At 48.4% G+C, this 20,444-nt stretch overlaps 1 protein-coding gene across 1 annotated transcript; it reads left to right on the top strand.

The window, feature by feature from the left end:
• Window positions 1-11,748: 11,748 nt before the first annotated feature.
• Window positions 11,749-13,290, top strand: LOC123153030 (phenolic glucoside malonyltransferase 1-like). Its single transcript, XM_044572351.1, has 2 exons — window positions 11,749-13,156; window positions 13,277-13,290. The coding sequence occupies exons 1-2, from the start codon at window positions 11,749-11,751 to the stop codon at window positions 13,288-13,290; spliced, it is 1,422 nt and encodes a 473-aa protein (XP_044428286.1).
• The last annotated feature ends 7,154 nt before the right edge of the window (window positions 13,291-20,444 follow it).

Below are 20,444 nucleotides of genomic sequence, written 5' to 3'. Positions count from 1 at the left end.
ATCCTCTAAGGTATTGGGACTTGGCAAGGTGGTTATCTCTCATGATCTCACGATCGAGAAGGTCATGCTTGTTGAGTCCCTTGCATACAATTTACTTTCTGTTCGTCAACTTGCAATCATGGGCTTTGCCACTTTCTTTGATATCGATACCGTGGCCCTCTTGTGGAGCAAGACTCTTAAAGTAGCCTTTGTTGGACGTGTCAAGAACGGTCTATATGTGATTAACTTTTCGGAGCGACCCACTAAAACCGCGACATGCCTAATGGCTAAAGTTGATGTGGGATGGCTTTGGCATCGCCGTCTAGCCCATGTCAATATGAGATCTTTGCAAAGTCTTCTCAAGGGGGACCATGTCCGTGGACTAATGAATGTTAGTTTTGCTAAAGATCGTGCTTGCAGTGCTTGTATCGAAGGAAAGCTACATGAGAAGGCTCACCCTCCCACGACTATCATTTACTCAAAGAGGCCTTTGGAGCTCCTTCATATGGATCTCTTTGGGCCTCCATCCTTCGATAGTCTTGGGGGTAGGAAGTATTGCTTGGTGATTGTGGATGACTACTCAAGATACACTTGGGTGTATTTCTTCAAGAGGAAGAGCGAGACCCAACAAACCGTCATTGACTTTGCAAATGAAGCACAACGTCAACACAATGCAAAGATATTGACAATAAGAAGTGACAACGGCACCGAGTTCAAGAACTACACCTTGGATGAGTTTCTCAGTGATGAGGGGATCAAGCATCAATATTCCGCACCTTACACCCCTCAACAAAACGGTGTTGCGGAGAGGAAGAACCGGACATTGATGGATGTGGCAAGGACCATGATGGCGAAGTTCAAGTCTCCGTACAACTTTTGGGCCGAAGCCATCAACACCGCGTGTCATGCATCCAATCGGCTCTACCTCCGCAAGGGCTTGAACAAGACTCCATATGATATACTCACCGGTAACAAGCCCAACCTCAAGTACTTTCGGGTGTTTGGGTGTAAGTGTTTCATTCTCAAGAAAGGTGTTTGGTTGTCTAAATTTGAGGCTAGAGCTTATGAGGGCATATTTGTTGGTTATGCTACAAACTCTCATGCTTACCGTGTCCTCAATAAATCCACGGGACTTATTGAGGAGACATGTAACATGGAGTTTGATGAGAATAACGGCTCCCAAGTGGAGAAAAGTGGCACTTGTGATGTAGGTGATGAAATTCCTCCTCAAGCCATAAGAAGAATGGGTGTTGGCTTTATCCTACCCATTGAGGAACCCCTTGTGGCCGAAGAAGAAGGACAATGCTCCACTCAAGTGGAGCCATCACCAACCCAAGGACCACGCTTTCGAAGAACAACATGAAGGCCCTCATCCTCAAGAACATGACCAAGGACAAGATCATTCTCAAGACGATGTTGACACATCAAGTGATGCCCAAGGTCAAGTTCTCTCCTCCAAGCAAGTTCAAGACCAAGAACAAGCTCAAGACGACGCTCAAGATGATCAAGTGACCACTCCTCGTCTCACCCCCGAGGAGGAATTGGAGCATCGTGCCGCCAAGGTTGCTTCCAAGCTCTCCACCAAGGATCATCTCATGACGAATGTGCTTGGAAGCTTAAGAAAGGGGGTAAGCACTCGTAGACAATTAGCAGACTATTGTGAGCATCACGCGTTTGTCTCTTGTGTCGAACCCCACAAGGTCTATGAGGCGCTAGAAGATCCAGATTGGCTCAATGCCATGCATGAATAACTCAACACCTTCGAGCGCAACAAAGTGTGGAGATTGGTGCCAAGACCGACGGGGAACCACAATGTAATTGGAACCAAGTGGATATTTAAGAACAAGCAAGATGCCCATGGGATTATCATTCGCAACAAGGCTCGTTTGGTAGCACAAGGCTACTCCCAAGTCGAGGGTATCGACTACGGTGAAACCTTTGCTCCCGTTGCTCTTCTTGAATCTATTCGCATGTTGATTGCTTATGCTTCTCATCATAACTTTAAGTTACAACAAATGGATGTGAAGAGTGCTTTTCTTAATGGTCCCACTAATGAATTGGTTTATGTCAAGCAACCCCCCGGGGTCGAGGATCCCTACTTTCCCGATCATGTGTATCAACTCGATAAGGCACTCTATGGCCTTAAACAAGCCCCACGTGCGTGGTATGACCACCTTACCGAGTTGTTACAAGACCGTGGTTTTGAAGTTGGGCTAATCGACCCCACTCTTTTTACTTAGAAGGTCAAAGGGGAGTTGGTTGTGTGCCAATTATATGTTGATGATATTATCTTTGGTTCCCCTAACAAAGCTTTCAATAAGGAATTTGCCGCTCTCATGACCTCAAAGTTCGAGATGTATTCCATGGGAGAGTTGAAGTTCTTTCTAGGGTTCGAAGTGAAGCAAAGAAGAGAAGGAACCTTCATCAACCAAGCCAAATATACTCAAGACATGCTCAAGAGATTCAAGCTAAGTGATGTCAAGCCGGCTTCCACCCCAATGCCCACCAAGTGCCAACTTGACATAGATCCTAATGGTAAAGCGGTGGATCAAAAGGTATATCGCTTCATGATAGGCTCCTTGCTCTACCTTTGTGCATCTAGACCGGATATCATGTTGAGTGTGGGAATTTGTGCGCAGTTTCAAGCCGCACCTAAGGAAAGTCACTATGTGGCGGTCAAACGAATCTTTCGATATTTGGCTCATACCCCAAAATTTGGCTTATGGTATCCAAGAGGAGCAAACTTCAAGCTTGTAGGATATTCGGATTCCGATGGGGCGGGAGACAAAGTGGATAGGAAGTCCACTTCCGGAGGGTGACAATTCCTTAGTTGCTCTTTGGTAAGTTGGTCTTCCAAAAAGCAAAGTTGTGTGTCTCTCTCGTCCACCGAAGCGGAGTACGTGGAGGCCGGTAGTTGTTGTGCACAACTCTTATGGATGAGGCAAACTTTAAAGGATTACGGTGTCATTTGTGACAAAGTGCCTCTTTGGTGTGACAATGAAAGTTCCATCAAGATCTCTCTCAACCCGGTGCAACACTTCAAGACGAAGCATATTGAGATCCGGTATCACTTCATCCGGGATCACATTAGGCGAGGAGAGATCGAGCTAAACTATGTCAACACTCATGATAACCTTGCGGATATTGTCACGAAGCCCTTGGATGAAGCAAGATTTCGCGAGTTAATGCATGAGCTAAATATCATTGATTCGAGCAATGTTGCTTGAACCCTTGCACACCTCACCATACTCATCGTGTTGTCTTGTTTAGATGTAGGCATGGACATAGGGGGAGTGTTGTTCTCTCAATGAACTCTCCCTCCCCCCATTATGCATAAATTGATCAAGTCTTTCACTTTAGCCATGTTTGATGGTACTTGTGCTTCAAACACGAGTTTTGGTCATGGACCCAAGGATAATTCTTCGCGGTGCCATACCAATTGACTCAAACATAGGTGGCTACGGCCACCGCCCTCTCTTTGGAGAGGTGGTGTCTCGTGGTTGTTTCATTTTGTCGTTTGCCTTTTGCCTGTGTGTGTAGCGTGGTCTTGTGGTGTCGTGTTGCCTCGGAGTGTTCATGTAAAGACCTCGTTTTTCGTGTGCTTGAAACGTGCATCTTCTTGAGCCCACGGTACTACCGCGGCTTGCCGCGGTACTACCGCTTTGAGAGGCACAATACTACCGCGCCATAGCGCGGTACTACCGCTCAGGTGCGGTACTTCCGCCGAGCAGTACTACGGCGATGTGGCACGGTACTACCGCGCCGTCGAGGGAGCGTCGGGGTTATGACTCGGGCAGGGGAGTTCCAACTCCCCATACCCATTCACTTGTCTCTCTCCCCACGTCTCTCTCTCTCTCTCTCTTGCTCAAGAATGGCGCCGGAGGTCCTCGCCGGATCTCCATCTCCGGCCACTCTCCTCGGATTTCGACCGGTGGGATCGAACCCCACCACTTCCTCTTGCCATGGACCAAGGTTTTTCCCCAAATCCCTCTTTTTCTTGGCTATTCTCTCGCTTCTAGGTTTTTGGGGAGATGCTTGTTGCCTTGAGATTTTAGGCCAAATCTATGCAAGAGTAGGATGTAGGAGAGTCGTGTTGCGTAGGAATCATACTTGATATGTTGTCTTGTGGTAGATTTGTCCAACCGTAGTACCGACGCAGTTTCGCGGGCTTTTCTCAGATTTGAACTTGTTCGAATCTGACGCGGTGCGGTACTACCGCTCGTGCGGTACTACCGCCCATCAGGTGCGGTACTACCGCGTGAGCTTGTGCGGTACTACCGCTCATCAGACACAGTACTACCGCGCTAGCTGAGGCACTAAGCTCGTACTACCGCTCCTAGACCCGGTACTACCGTGACCTTGCACGGTACTACCGCGTCTAAGAGCGGTACTACTATCTTAGTTCCGCAGCACTTGGCAGTACTACCGTAGGGGTCAAATCTCTCTCTAGGCAATTATCTTGTGTGCTTTCTGCATGTTTCTTTTGCTTTGTTGTGGTCTTTGCATTGATCCCTCTTGTTTGTCGTGGGTGTTTTGCATTTTGTGTCTCGGGTGGTGGCTCTCGCTGTTCCAATCCCAGTCGTGACACTGGCTCCAAGCGTCTGTGCAACCCCCAAGATGAAGCCCCAGAGGGCTCCAATGCCCCCAAGCGCAATGTCAAGACCACTGCCAGCAAGCAAAAGGAACCTGCTAAGGGCATGGACGAGATTTCAGTCTCTGAGTATGTCGAACACCGGAGGATCAATCCCTATGTGAATCCTCGGGCTATCCTCAGAGGCACCGAGTTGTTCTGGACCAAGCAACAGGCTCTCATCTATCTAGATGTGATCAAGAGCAAGCAGAATACCTTCGTGGATGTCAAGTGGATAGACATGCATCAAATGCGGAAGGACAAGTTTCGTGACTATTTTAGAGAGGCTCTGGACTTGGTGGAGCAGTTTGCTATTGAGCCGGTGATCTCCTTTCACCTTGACCACGACCCTGAGCTTATCTGCCAGTTCTTTGCCTCCGTTTACTTTCATCCCGGGGAAGAGCGGAGGATGACCTGGATGACCAACGGCCGTCAGCTGTCTGCTACTTGGAAGGAGTTCATGTGGATCTGCTTCACATTCCTGATGACGGGCTTCACACCCCCGTTGGTGTTCGCCCCCACGCCAACTCTGAGTCTGCCAACAAGAACCTGCTTCAGCCATTCCTTGTTGAGAAGGTGCTCCCCAATGGCAAGTCAACTTGGGTGCTGAACTCCTTTCTAGATATCATGCATCGCATCTTCCGGAACACTTTGTTCCCATGCATTGGCGACAAGGACAAGGTTCATTCTTTTCTAGTGGACATGTTGCTCCTGTGTGCAGAGGCACGTTCATCTCAGACTCAACCACTTGATGTCTCACACATCATGTGGTGTGAGCTTCGATTTGCGGTGTTCACTCGCAAGGTACCCATCTATGGACCGTACCTGTTTCTGCTGCTCTCCACCACTTGGGAGAAGATGTACCCTGGTGATGAGTTCCTTGCTCCAGACTGGATTCGCCATGAGTCCATCAGCCTCCGCATCAAGCCCAACTGGGCTAACACCACTACCCGTGATGAGGCCTCTTCTGCTAGGAGGGCTGTTGGTGAGGAGGAGGCTCCTGCTGAGAATATTGCTGAGGACCGTGCTGCTAAGTCCACCACACCTTCCTCTGAGCCGTCGTGGGCCAAGAAGTTAAAGGACAAGATGAAGACTCTCTTCTGCATGCAGGCAAAGGGATAGTACAGGGCGCACGTGGCAGACAAGGAGAGTCGCCGTTGTGACAAGAAGGTTATGAGGCTCTATGGAGAAGATGTGTCTGGCGGGTCTGAGGACATCATCATGCCTGAGGCTGCCTGGATATCGAAGCAGGGATACAAGTGGACCAGTTCAGAGGAAGACATCAAGGAGACCGTCCCCGCCGCTGAGTCTGACGAGGAGCACAAGGAGCAGTGGGACGACTTCTCTGCCTGAGCCACCCCGTGTGTGTAGGTGTCCTCTCTGCCTTTTTGGCGTCTCGATGCCAAAGGGGGAGAGAGTGTAGGGATTTGCGTTGTGTCGTGCTTGGTGTGTTTGTTTGCTTTGTCGTTTGGACCTCATTTGCCTCGTTTGCTTTTGTTTGGTTTGTGCCTTCGAGACCTTTCCTACATATGGTGTAAGACATATGCACTCTATCTATCTTAGTTAACTTATGTTTGTGCTATCTTGTCTAGTGATAGATATGCCTTGTCTCTATAATATAGGGGGAGCTTTGATCCTAGTATGTGTGCCGTGCAGTCCAAAGCACTCATCTAGGTGGCACACATCTAGGGGGAGCCCGTCTATATTCTAGAAAGGAGGGGTTTGCGGTTACTTAATATTATTTCCATTGTGTAAATCCCGTATTGTCATCAATCCACCAAAAAGGGGGAGATTGTAAGGGCATATTTATCCCTAAGGTGTTTTGGTGATTGATGACAACGCGTTTGCGGACTAATCGTGTGCCTTGAGTATCCCAGACATTTCATCGCTAGGCACAAGACGGTTGGGTGCCCCTCGAAGACTGTTGAAGACGGCGTCTTTTCTACGTTTCTTTTTGGTGGATTTGAGTCGTAGGAAAGCCGTACTATTAAGAGGGGGTCCGCGTTGGAAAGGTTTGGGTGGAATCATCACGTACACGTCTCCTTCTTGTCCCCTCCTTTTTCCCTTGGAGCTTCCTCCGCTTTCTCGCCTCCCTGGTTCTGGCTGCTGAGTTGGGTCGCGGTAGTACTGCTCCCAGGAAAGCGGTAGTACCGTAGGCATCAGCGATAGTACCATGCGGTGGCGCGGTAGTACCGCAGGTGCCCACGGCAGTACCGCTCCCCTGGAGCTGCACTACCGCTGCCCACCAGGCTAGTACCGCTCCTTCGCGGTAGTAGGGGCGGATGTAATTTTTTACATCCGCACCTACCGCGGTAGTACCGCTTTCACTCCACAGTAGTACCGCGCTATGCTGTCAGGCAGTAGTACCACCCCTCGGCAGTACTACTATGTCAGGTTTTTGCTTCTTTTGTTTCTTTGCGGAAGTAGGCACTGATGTTTCCTCCCCCTGGCTAGGGGATTTCTGCCTTGCCCTAGTATCGCATGGAGGCACGGTAGTACCGCGCTCGCGGAAGTACCGCCCTCAGATCCTGCGCGTCAGATCTGACATTGCTGTCGCTGGGGTTGCGGCAGTACCGTGAGCCTGTACGGTAGTACCGCATGGCCGTGCGGTAGTACCGCTTGGTAGCAAGCGGTAGTACCGCTGGCTTGGCGCGGTAGTACCGCTGGCCGCGGGCTGGTTGGTGGGTAACGGTTGGATCTTTGTCCTACCTATATAAGGAGTCCCCTTCTTCCCCGTTGACTCAACTCCTCCAACCCTAAGCTCCATTATTGCTCTAAGCTCCATTTTCGCCCGATCTCACTCCCTAGCCAATCAAACTTGTTGATTTGTTCGGGAGTGGTTGAGAAGGCCTCGATCCACACTTCCACCAAGAGAAATTTGATTCCCCCCACTAATCCCTTGCGGATCTTGTTGCTCTTGGGTGTTTGAGAATCCTAGACGGTTGAGGTCACCGCGAAGCCATAGTCCATTGTGGTGAAGCTTCGTGGTGTCGTTGGGAGCCTCCAATTGAGTTGTGGAGATTGCCCCAACCTTGTTTGTAAAGGTTCGGTCGCCGCCTCCAAGGGCACCAATAGTGGAATCATGGCATCTCGCATTGTGTGAGGGCGTGAGGAGAATACGGTGGCCCTAGTGGCTTCTTGGGGAGCATTGTGCCTCCACACCGCTCCAACGGAGACGTACTTCCTCTCAAAGGGAAGGAACTTCGGCAACACATCCTCGTCTCCACCGTCTCCACTCTTGGTTATCTCGTGCCTTTACTTGTGCAAGCTTATTTGTATCATATCTCTTGCTTGCTTGTGTTCCTATCCTTGTTGCATCATATAGGTTGCTCACCTAGTTGCATATCTAGACAACCTACTTTGATGCAAAGTTTAAATTGTTAAAGAAAAGCTAAAAATTGTTAGTTGCCTATTCACCCCCCTCTAGTCAACCATATGGATCCTTTCAGCTATGTTACCGCTTTGCTCAGCCCCCTCTTATAGCGTTGCTAGTTGCAGGTGAAGATTGGAGTTTGTTCCTTGTTGGGAACATCGATATTTGTTGGGATATCACAATATGTCTTATTTAATTATTAATGCATCTATATACTTGGTAAAGGGTGGAAGGCTCGGCCTTATGCCTGGTGTTTTGTTCCACTCTTGCCGCCCTAGTTTCCGTCATACCGGTGTTATGTTCCTTGATTTTGCGTTCCTTACGCGGTTGGGTGTTATGGGAACCCCTTGACAGTTCGCTTTGAATAAAACTCCTCCAGCAAGGCCCGACCTTGGTTTTACCATTTGCCTACCTACCACCATATACCTTCCCTTGGGTTCTGCAGACTCAAGGGTCATCTTATTTTAACCCCCCCCCCCCGGCCAGTGCTCCTCTGAGTGTTGGTCCGAACCGAGCTACCTGCGGGGCCACCTCAGGGAAACTTGAGGGTTGGTTTTACTCGTAGCTAGTCTTATCCGGTGTTGCCCTGAGAACGAGATACGTGCGACTCCTATCGGGATTTGTCGGCACATCAGGTGGCTTTGCTGGTCTTGTTTTACCATTGTCGAAATGTCTTGTAACCGGGATTCCGAGGCTGATCGGGTCTTCCCACTAGAAGGAATATCCTTCGTTGACCGTGAGAGCTTGTGATGGGCTAAGTTGGGACACCCCTGCAGGGTTTTGAACTTTCGAAAGTCGTGTCCGCGGTTATGGGCAGATGGGAATTTGTTAATATCCGGTTGTAGAGAACTTGACTTTTAACTTAATTAAAATGCATCAACCGCGTGTGTAGCCGTGATGGTCTCTTTTCGGCGGAGTCCGAGAAGTGAACACGACTTTGTTGTTATGCTTGAACATAAGTAGTTTCAGGATCACTTCTTGATCACTTCTAGTTCACGACCGTGCCTTGCCTTCTCTTCTCGCTCTCATTTGTGTAAGTTAGCCACCATATATGCTAGTGCTGGCTGTAGCTCCACCTCACATACCTTTTACCTACCCATAAGCTTAAATAGTCTTGATCGCGAGGGTGTGAGATTGCTGAGTCCCCGTGACTCACATGTTACTTCCAAAACCAGTTGCAGGTGCCGTTGATACCATTGCAGATGATGCAGCTGAGTTCAAGTGGGAGCTCGATGAAGATCGTGTTCGTTGTGTTGTTTCGTTTACCTTTCGATCAGTAGTGGAGCCCAGTTGGGGCGATCGGGGATCTATTGCATTAGGGGTGCATGGTCTTCTTTATTTTGGTTCCGTAGTCGGACCTTGATTGTATCTGGATGATGTAATGCTATATTCATGTATTGTGTGAAGTGGCGATTGTAAGCCAACTCTGTACCTCTTTCTTATTCAGTACATGGGATGTGTAAAGATTACCCCTCTTGCGACATGCCTACAATGCGGTTATGCCTCTAAGTCATGCTCCGACACGTGGGAGATATAGCCGCATCGTGGGTGTTACACCCAACCACTTCTACAGTACAGCAATCACACAACCATGTGTGTGGTGACTGTTCTACAAATAGCAGGAGCACCGAAGCAGATCTCGGCAAACAACCACATGTTGCCTAGGAGCGAGGTATATGCAACATCTGCCATGAAGTCAAGCGGGAATGGGTCTGGGAGCCATTTGTCGGGGATTGCAATGTCGAGCGGCGTGGACCATGCTAGGGAAACAGCTCTTGCCATCCCTCGCTCGCCTCCGCAACACCCCTCACACCCGCCTGAGCAGTCGGTGCCATGTTCTTGGCAACAAGCGACATCAACAGGGCCAACTCCTCTTCGCCATCATCCTTGTCATCGTCCGCAGAGGAGACACGCAAGACCGCAAGCGCGAGGGCAACCGTCGGTCGTGGGAAAGCGTGTCTCTCCCAATATGGACTTGGCAAAGCGGAGGGCCGGGGATGACCACAGAGACATTTTTAGCGGGAGGGGATGCCGAAGCCAGAGTGGCATCTGTCGAAGCTGCCTTGGAGGTTTGCATCAATGCCGGGGAGACCGGGGAGACCGGGGTGACGAGGTGACGCTGAGGATGATGGGGGAGAAGTCGCGGAGGGGAGCTCTGATCCTGCCTGGCTGACGACAACGAAGGATGGAGGGCGGAGAGTTGATCAGCCGTGCACCTTCGAGTTTGCGAGAGCCCCATGCTCACCCGCATGCGATCATCCTCCAACTGGTCGCTTGAGAAACTGTCAGGCACCTCACCGGTTGTGGGAGGCCGAGATGACCACACAGGAACTCGGCGTGGCGGCGGAGGAGCACGATGCAAGGGGCCCGCTTGGGAGCGAGGGAGAGAGGGTGGAGCGGGGCTTCCAGATCTAGGCCAGCCAGAGGCATGGGAAGCCATAGCATGGAGATCAGGACGCAATAGTGCGTCGCCCTCACGCATGCGTGTGGGCTGTGGCGACCCATGTGGACTCTCCCTTCAAAATTCATGGATGGGATGAAAGTCCTCTTCTGCTCACAAGCTTAAATTAAGTTGTGATGGATAGTACAATTTGAAAATTATTCAAAACAATTCAAAAAATGCGGATTGTTTTGTGGCAAACTATAGGCGAATGCTTCGAGTACTTGCAAAGTTTCATTATGGAATGTCATTCGTGGAAGTTGTGGCAAAACAAAATTAGCAATAAAAAATACTTTCAAAAATAGCATTTTTGAAGGATCGGTTTTGTTTTTCTATTCGACTTCCACAAATGTCATTCCGTGGTGAAAGTTTGCCAGCACTCAAAACATTTGTCAATATTTACCAAAACAACATAAAAATTAATTGGTTTTCAATTTCCTTTTTGGATTTCTCTATTCACCAAGCTCATTTGAACTCGAGCTAAGAAACATCACGTTCGTCATAGAATTTGTTTATGACTATGTATGTAGTCAGTCATGCTTACCTACATTACTATATATGTTGACTTCTGTTAGGGGTAGTATATGGGAGAGGACCGTTGGAATCAGACTACAACGGAACCCACCTTATAAAACTTAGAAATAAATGTACATATATTTATTTATTTTTGCGAAGGATTTTTTTTGTCTATTCATAATCAATCATCACAGTACAATGAATGTTAGAGATGATAAAAATTACAACCAGGTCCGTGGACCACCTAGCGATGACTACAAGCGCTTGGCGTGCCGAAGACGCACCATCGTCATCGTCTCTCCCTTACCGGAGCCGGGCAAACCTTGTGAAATGTTCTCAAAAATCGTGCATTACAAACTTACACATGTAAGTTTTTGTAAAATAGTATAGGGCCATTTGTGAGCCGGATAAAAACGAGAAAATTATAGTGCCACAATTCAGGTCTTAAATTTAAGTTGTACGTACCATTTTTACTTTCTCATTTTCAACAGGTAAGCAATTCAACCAATTCAAAAAAAAATCATATTAAAGTTTGCGAAATTTCTCATGGGTACATATCGACTCAAACCTATGTGCGTTATTTGATTGGAAATATTCAAAACCCTAAAAATATGTTTTTTACAAAGTTTTAGAAAGTACAGTGGATAGACAAGAATCCTGCATCATCAATCAATCAATGTTTTAGATCGGATCGGATGGATCAATCAGCGTGACACCATCAACCAAAACATTTACTATGAACCAACGCTACGTAGGTAACGTACACTACCCATCGATTTCGCGCGACCAGGCAACATTAGCCAGATGAGCATGGCTCGCGTCCTCCGCACTTCCGTCGTGGCGCCCTCGCCGTCGCCCGGCGGCGCGGCGCTTCCCGAGCGCTCTCTCCCGCTCAACCACATGGACGCCATGTGGCTCCACACCTCCCCCGTAGAGCGGGTCTTCCTCTTCCACCGCGCGGATCAGCACGACGACGCCATGGACGTCCTCCTCTCCAACCTCCAGGACTCGTTGTCAGAGGCGCTCCGCTCCTTCTACCCGCTCGCCGGCCGCCTCCGCATCACCCCCGACACACCCAACCGGCACGAGCTCCACTACCAGCCAGGCGACGGCGTCAGCTTCACCGTGGCGGAGTACGATCACGTTGGCGTGGACAAGCTCGCCACGGACGAGCCGACGGAGCTTGCCAGGATCGCCCCGCTGATGCCGCGGCTGCCGGAGGGCGGCGCGGTGCTGGCTCTGCAGGTCACCCTGCTGCGCCGTGGCGGCCTGGCCGTTGGCGTGACGGTCCACCACGCCGCCTGCGACGGCGCGTGCTCCACGCACTTCCTCCACACTTGGGCGTGGGCGGCAGCGTCCCGTGGCGCCACCATCGCGCCGGAGCTCCCCGTCATCGGCCGCACCTTCATCCGCGACCGCGACGACCTCTACGACGCCTTCGCCGCACCCAGGCCGTACAGGGACCGCGTCGGGAAGCTCCTCAGGTCGCCGGACGCCGTCGTGGACAAGCTCCTCGCCACGTTCGTGCTGTCCGAGGACCTCCTGCGCCGCATCAAGGACACGGTCGCCCGCGAGGCGGCGCGCCGCGGCGTGTCGCCGCTGCCGCCTCCTCCCACGTCCACCGTAGCAACGTACGGCTTCATCTGGCACTGCTACTACCGCTCAAAAGAAAGCAGCGCCGGCGGGGGTAACGACGACCGCGCCTACGCCGTGTTCGCGGCAGACCACCGCGCGCGGCTGGACCCGCCCGTCCCCGCCACGTACCTCGGCAACTGCCTGGGCCTCTGCTTCGCCACGGCAGGCAAGAAGGAGATCACCGCCGCCGGCGCGGGAGGCCTCTTAGCGGCATGCTCGGCGGTGGCCGCGGCCATCGACGAGGCGACGCGCCCGCGCGGCGGCGACGGCGGGCGGGGCAGCTGGGACGCGTGCCTGGAGCGCGTCGTGGAGGCGTACGGCGCCGGGGTCCCGCTGACGCTGGCGGGGTCGCCCAGGTTCCGGGTGTACGACGTGGACTTCGGGTTCGGGAGGCCCGCCAAGGTGGACATCGTGTCCGTGGCGAGGACCGGCGCGATGTCGGTGGCGGAAGGCCGCGGCGGCGCCGGCGGGACGGAGGTGGGCATCTCGCTCCCGCCGGACGGCATGCACAGGTTCCGGAGGTGCTTCGCCGACGCCGTCGCGTGCCTCTCGTCGACGTCGCCCGTGAAGCTGGCTGGCGCAGGTTTGTCGTCACTCGTCAGAACTCCAAAGTCTACTCCCTCTTTTTTTTCTCGACGATGGTCAAGTCTTCCGTCTTCTTACGGTCAAGTCTTCTTCACTTCTTTCTTTCTTTCTCTTGCAGATACTCCTACATAACGGAACGTTGTTAATGGAGTAGCTGTGTTCCATGTATATAAAATAAAAGACGACGTACGAGTACGTATACTCTTTTTGTTGCATCGGCAGGTCTTTGGAGGTGTCATCTTCAGCTGGCAAGAGTGACATTTTCAGGCTAGGGACTATGCTATGCACGTGTCGTTCTGCCCTTGGCCTTTCAAGTTTCAACACTACGTACTATACTCCCTCCATTCTAAATGTAACTTTTTTAATGATTTCAATACAGACTACGTATAAAGTAAAACGAGTGAATCTATATGCTAAAATGCGTTTATATACATCCATATGTAGTTCATATTAAAATCTCTAAAATGTCTTACGCCACGTTTGGATGTCTATATCGGGCCTCCGAATTGGATTTCGTATTGCCTGGCTGCCAATTCAGCTGTTTGGATGCGCACTGAAATGCCAGACTGAAATGAATCTCAATACAGAAGCGAATTTGCTCTCACGCTCGGGGGCCTTCCGCAAACGGAGCTCCACCGCTCCGATTTCGGTTGAATCGACCTACACCCGCAAAAGAAAACAATTGGATCTACGCCCCCGCGGGAAACCTGCCTCTTCTCCCCCACGCGTGACCAAGATCTGGAGGGGCCGCACCCAGGGCAGCACATCGGCGGCGGTGCCGAGGCAAGCTCCTCTCGCTGGCCCTCCTCCTCCTCCTACGCCGGTACAGGCATCCCCACTGCCACAGCTCGTTCCCCTTACTCCCATGGCGTCCCATCTCCTCTGCCATCAAGTCTCCTCTGCCGCTCCATATCCTCCCATGGCCGCCACGGCCGGGACCTAGCTGTCCACCGCCGCTCCTCATCTTCTACCTCTGCTCCTTCATCCTTCGGTCCTTCCATGCCACCGGACACCCTCCTCCTCTGCCGCCGGTTCCCCCATCTCTTCTGCTCATTCCACATGTGCTCTGCCGCCAAATCCCCTCTTCTGCGCCCTCCTTCTTCAGTTAGCTACGTGTCATTTTTCTTCAGTTTGTGCAATCTGTGTACACAGTACAACGATCATGTTTGACCAATGTAATCCTGGTGCACATCTTCAGTTAGCTAGGTGTTGGTTTTGTTCAGTTTCGTCAGATAATAAGTATGCATGCATCGTGAGCCTATACGAGAACGTGATACATGTGGTAAGCAATCCAAACAATTCCAAAAGAAAAAGGAGAGTGAGGCTATCTAGCTGCAATGACAGATCAGGCTGAAGCTGAGCATGCGTCCATTCTTGAGAAATCCCGTCAGGCAGCAAACAGCAAAATGTTATCTAGGTACTGCCATTGCTGAAACTCCCGAGCCTGAAAGTATGGCTGTGAAGCATTTTTTCTGAAGGAAACTATGTGCTGTTGTTGAGAAATTCGGACTTACATATTTGAACTATTGCTATATAATCATTTAATTTATAGTCACACATTTTAGAAATCGTGATTTGATGCATATAGAACAAAGTACTATGCAATTCCATAGTTTACCATCCAAACATGATTTGGTATTGAAACCTCACTAAGATTCCATGAGCCAATACAATGAGCATCCAAAGTTCCAAACAAGCGAATTGGTATTCATGTCCATTACAGTTTCCTTGTTGATTTGGAATTGAAACCAATTCAATACAGAGGCCTCCAATACAGACATCCAAACACAGCGTTATACTCCGTATTTAGAAAGGGAGGCTGTGTTTGTTTATATTTTCTGTAGAATAATTTTTTTTGGTGATTGTGCATAGATTTTATACGGTCTTAATGTTGAGTGTTGCTTCACCTACAACACAAGTTGTACTGGTCCAGTACGACATTGGATATAGACATCGCTGATTCACTAGTAGAAAACTGACCTTTCATCCGGGGCACTAGTCCTGGTCGGTTTTGGGCCCGGGACTAATATTGCAACTTGATGCAACATCGTCACGGGTCTAATGTAACATCGGATGGGTTTCAATTATATGTGAAGTAATTTTGTTTACTATTTCTTAGGTGACCGAACGTAAACATTTCCAAGTCACCATTGGCGTTCATTTATTCAGACTATAGGATATGTGATTGTGTAAAGATGACAAAATCTTGATTTACGATATGAGTTATCGATAGAAAAAAGCCACTTCAGAATACCACGGGTTGTATGCAGATGATAATGTGGAGCCCGCCAAATGAAGGTGAAATTGGTTAGAATAATTTTTGACTAAATCGAATATAAATTCCATAGTGCAGGATATTGGTAAGAAATTCTTGGTACCTGGACACAATTCGATTTGAGTGGGTTTTTGGATATGTTATGGTATTTGCTAATATGTCATGATATAGGATAAAATGATTTTCAAGCCGTATGATCAGACCTTTTAAAATTGCTTTTCCAATTTATTGATAAAAGAAACTTGCAATATTTGGTTGTTATCTTTTGGCTGTGAGCAAGTGCATGTGATTGCTTGGGACACAGCTTCAGTGACTTCATGAAGCTAAGTCTCATCGTAACTTAGCCCCCTCTATCAGCCATCCATTCAAGATCCGACGGACCAGATTGATCCATATTTTGAATATATTTTTAAAAGTGTTCAGAAAAATTTGAACAAATTCCAATAAATCATAAATGTTTCGTTTAGTATTATGTGGAAGTCTCAACCCATTTGGATGTATGGTTTGTGATTAAATAACTTTTTGAGCTCAAATAAATAAAAAATGTGTATTCGCAAACTATACAGCCAAATGGATTGAAATTTTCACAGAGTACTAAACGAAATATTTATGATTTATTGGAATTTTTTCAAATTTTTCTGAACACTTTTAAAAAAATATTCAGAATATGGATCAATCTGGTCCATAGATGTTGAATGGATGGGTGGTAGAGGGGGCTAAGTTACGGTGAGACTTAGCTTCACGAAATCACTGAAGCTGTGTCCGATTAGGTAGTGTGTATCCTACTACGTACCTTATAGTGGCAGAGCATCACACCCTAACAACTATCTTCCTTTTCGCAGAAAATACCGACTATCTTTCTAATACAAATGTACAGTTGCGCCCCAATGTTACCTCAAGTATACCCTAATATTATACTCAATAATCACCATGTGATTTCAGAATTCCCATACTACGATTTATAACATGAACAAGATTTAATCTAAAGTAAAGAAACATACATGCAGAAGCACATCATACAATTCAACACCACTAATAAAGCCCAATATCACAATCGTGCCTGACAACTCATATGACCAGGGGACCACATAGTTAGTACTTACAAACCCATAACCTGAAGGGAGACTACTCACACATCACCATGGAAGTATATATTACAAAGATATTTATGGTAAAGGTTATGGCGACTATGGAGGTGTCCCCGAAGATATCATGTAAGGTCAGATATCGACCAGAGAGGGATAAATGGGAGATATGACAATTGCTTTGAAAATGCAAGTTCTTCGAAGAAAAACACAGCAAGTTAATGAAATTGCATGACATGATAGGGAAAATCTACAAAGATAGCAAAAGTCTTAGAGGGAGTAAACTAGTACAACAGAGACAGAGGCATGAGCAAGCTAGATAAAAGAATTCCTAAGTAGCAGTAAGATACTCGAGTCTAACAAATAAGCATACAACCTTGAGAACAACAAGGGTGGACACAGATCAGAACATGGTATAGGTAGCGGAATAAGGTAGTTCGCAACAAGGTCTTCAAATCAATCACAAAGAAAGAAGATGAGGAAGTTCTTCAAACCACAAACATATTACAAAATGTAAAGTGAAGCGAAAAGATAGAAACCGTAGGCGTGATGAAGACAATGTAGTTGTCCACCCATTTCAAGTTGCTGGCAAAACTATAAGTCTAGCTGGAGGGATTGAGATTAAACTCAGAAGGCAAACTCGTCGCCATCCTATTCTCCTTGAGCTAAGTGTGATGGCCTGGATTATTAGGGATGATAGACTACTCATATAAATAAGGAATTCCTTCTTTTCCGGGAGCCCATTCGGACAGAACTCCAAAGTTAAGCGTGCTCAGCTTGGAGTAGTGTCAGGATGGGTGACCGACCGGGAAGTTGCTCCCGGGTGCGCACGAGTGAGGACAAAGTGCGCAGAAAAGACTAGTATTGATCTGTGGGGCCAGTCTAGATCCCGCCAGGAGTAACGACCACCGGCGGGTGTGTCCGGGGCGTTACCAAGTTTGGTATCAGAGCCGACCCTCACGGTTACACGGATGGTTGCGGATAGGTGCGTGGTCATGTTGTTCATGACGTTTGTGACCCGTCGTGGCACCCGACATGGCACATGTACTGGACTGGAAGCACAGACGTTTGTGCCAAGAGGGAACATTCCTGTGGCCCGACGAGGACGTCGGTTCCTCTGAGTGGGGGTGTATGTGATGGCCTGGCTTATTAGGGATGATAGACTACTCATATAAATAAGGAATTCCTTCTTTTTCCGGGAGCCCATTCGGACAGAACTCCAAAGTTAAGCGTGCTCAGCTTGGAGTAGTGTCAGGATGGGTGACCGACCGGGAAGTTTCTCCCGGGTGCGCACGAGTGAGGACAAAGTGCGCAGAAAAGACTAGTATTGATCTGTGGGGCCAGTCTAGATCCCGCCAGGAGTAACGACCACCGGCAGGTGTGTCCGTGTCCACTTCCCGGACTCCGCCGAGAAGAGGCCATCACGGTAACACACTCAGTTGATTCATTTTAATTAAATTAAGGTTCAAGTTATCTACAACCGGACATTAACAAATTCCCATCTGCCCATAACCGCAGGCACGGCTTTCGAAAGTTCAAATCCCTGCAGGGGAGTCCCAACTTAGCCCATAACAAGCTCTCATGGTCAACGAAGGAATAGACCTCCTCCCAAGACGTTCCGATCAGACTCGGTATCTCGGTAATTCAAGACACTTCGACAGGTTAAAACAAGACCAGCAACACCGCCCGAATGTGCCGACAAATCCCGATAGGAGCTGCACATATCTCTTTTTCAGGGCACACTCAGATTGTCTAAACTTCCGGTAGGCCAGCCCAGAGTTGCCCCTAGTAGCCACCGGCGGCTGACAGTTTGGACCAACACTCAGAAGAGCACTGGCCCCCGGGGGGGGGGGGGGGTTAAAGTAATGATGACCCTTGAGTCTGCAGAACCCAAGGGAAAGAAAAGGCTAGGTGGCAAATGGTAAAACCAAGGTTGGGCATTGCTGGAAAAGCTTTAATCAAGGCGAACTATCAATGGATTCCCATTATAACCCAACGGCGTGAGGAACACAAAATCCAGGAACATAACACCGATATGACGGAAACTAGGGCGGCAAGAGTGGAACAAAACACTAGGCGAGAGGCCAGCCTTCCATCCTTTACCAAATATATAGATGCTTTAAGATAACATAGCAATATAATGATATCCCAACAAGTAAATAAATGTTCCAACAAGGAACGGCCTTCGATCTTCACCTGCAACTAGCAACGCTATAAGAGGGGCTGAGCAAAGCGGTAACATGGCCAATCAACGGTTTGCTAGGACAAGGTGGGTTAGAGATTTGACATGGCAATTTGGGAGGCTTGAAAGCAAGTGGTAGGCATCATAGTATTGGCATAGCAAAAGAGCGAGCAATCTAGCATAGCAAAGATAGTAGTAATTTCGAGGGTATGATCATCTTGCCTGCACAGTTGTCAGAGTTGACTGGATCCTCGAATGCAAACTCAACGGGCTCCTCGGTCGGGGAAGGCTCTGATTACCAACTTGGTAACGCCCCGGACACACCAGCCGGTGGTCGTTACTCCTGGCGGGATCTAGACTGGCCCCACAGATCAATACTAGTCTTTTCTGCACACTTTGTCCTCACTCGTGCGCACCCGGGAGCAACTTCCCGGTCGGTCACCCATCCTGACACTACTCCAAGCTGAGCACGCTTAACTTTGGAGTTCTGTCCGAATGGGCTCCCGAAAAGGAAGGAATTTCTTATTTATATGAGTAGTCTATCATCCCTAATAAGCCAGACCATCACACTAAGATCCCTTAGGCCTCATTCAATCACTCATGGTAGATCTTCGAGGCGATCTTAGGACCTTCACAGACTTGTTCTTTGGCAGTTCACAATTACTCTTGGATGCTCTAGAACAAACACCTAACCGTCTAGAGGATGCATAGTCCTCATAAGTAAAATGTTAAGTTCAACTTCATCAAGTTCATCAATGATGCTCAATCACTTAGCATATTTTAGGCTATGTTTTTTGTCCTCATTTAGGATTCTCTTAATGTCCTCGGAGGATGGGTTGCTCAGATAACACTTGTCAAATCACATGCAATAGCCAACCACCAATGGTTGGTGGTAGGCGGCTATTTATTGCCATGAGCAATTCCGAGGTGAAATTACCATTGGAGGTAGGGCCATGCAACCTACACCGACACATGGGGAAACACTGAAAATTCAAACACAAGCACTAGACTGATTTGCATAACAAGTCATCCAACTCCCTGGCGTGGACATTTTATTAGGGTATCCCAAAGAACAACTTACTCGACACCAAAACTAAATGAACTATTTTGAAGAATATTTTAAAGTATTCACTCAAAAAGTTAGGTTGGATTGAGCACACACACGAAGACTTCAATCTCAGCTTTCACTTATAACCCACCCCCTGAATAGTACGGTTTGCACTATTGACTCTATAGAAAAAAATGTAAACTAGAAAACCAAAGTCTCCAATACATCTTCATATTACTCTCCGTGAACTTCATGTTCCTCAAACGGGCAAACCAAATTCTTCAAAAAAATCGCACAATTTTTAGGGGCCATACACGTCTGTTAAGCTAAATCTCGAGGGACTTTCACCTGTGTATACTCACAAACACATTAATCCTTTAATTTCCTTTTACATTAATCATCACATACCCTCTAGGGGCATTAGATGAACTTACACATTCTGACGCACCCATATGAGGCCCCTCTTAATTGGCCTTCGCCCATGAAAGAGGGGTGTTTCTCCTCTGGTTTTCAAGGCAATGGTGATGGAAGGGCAAGAGTCTCCCCTAGTTGGATCTCCGTTGCAAAGGAGTATTTTATGTATCTTAAAATCAGACACCTTTCACCATTTTATCGGTTGTCCGATCCGTAACTCCAAAAAATATGAAAACTATTACATTTTGATAACTTGGGTGAACAACTACCCTCCAAAGAGAA

Source organism: Triticum aestivum, chromosome 7A (genome assembly GCF_018294505.1).
Source record: "Triticum aestivum cultivar Chinese Spring chromosome 7A, IWGSC CS RefSeq v2.1, whole genome shotgun sequence".
NCBI lineage: Eukaryota > Viridiplantae > Streptophyta > Magnoliopsida > Poales > Poaceae > Triticum > Triticum aestivum.
Note: the sequence above shows the minus strand (reverse complement) of the source record. Positions and strands in the feature narration are given on the sequence as shown.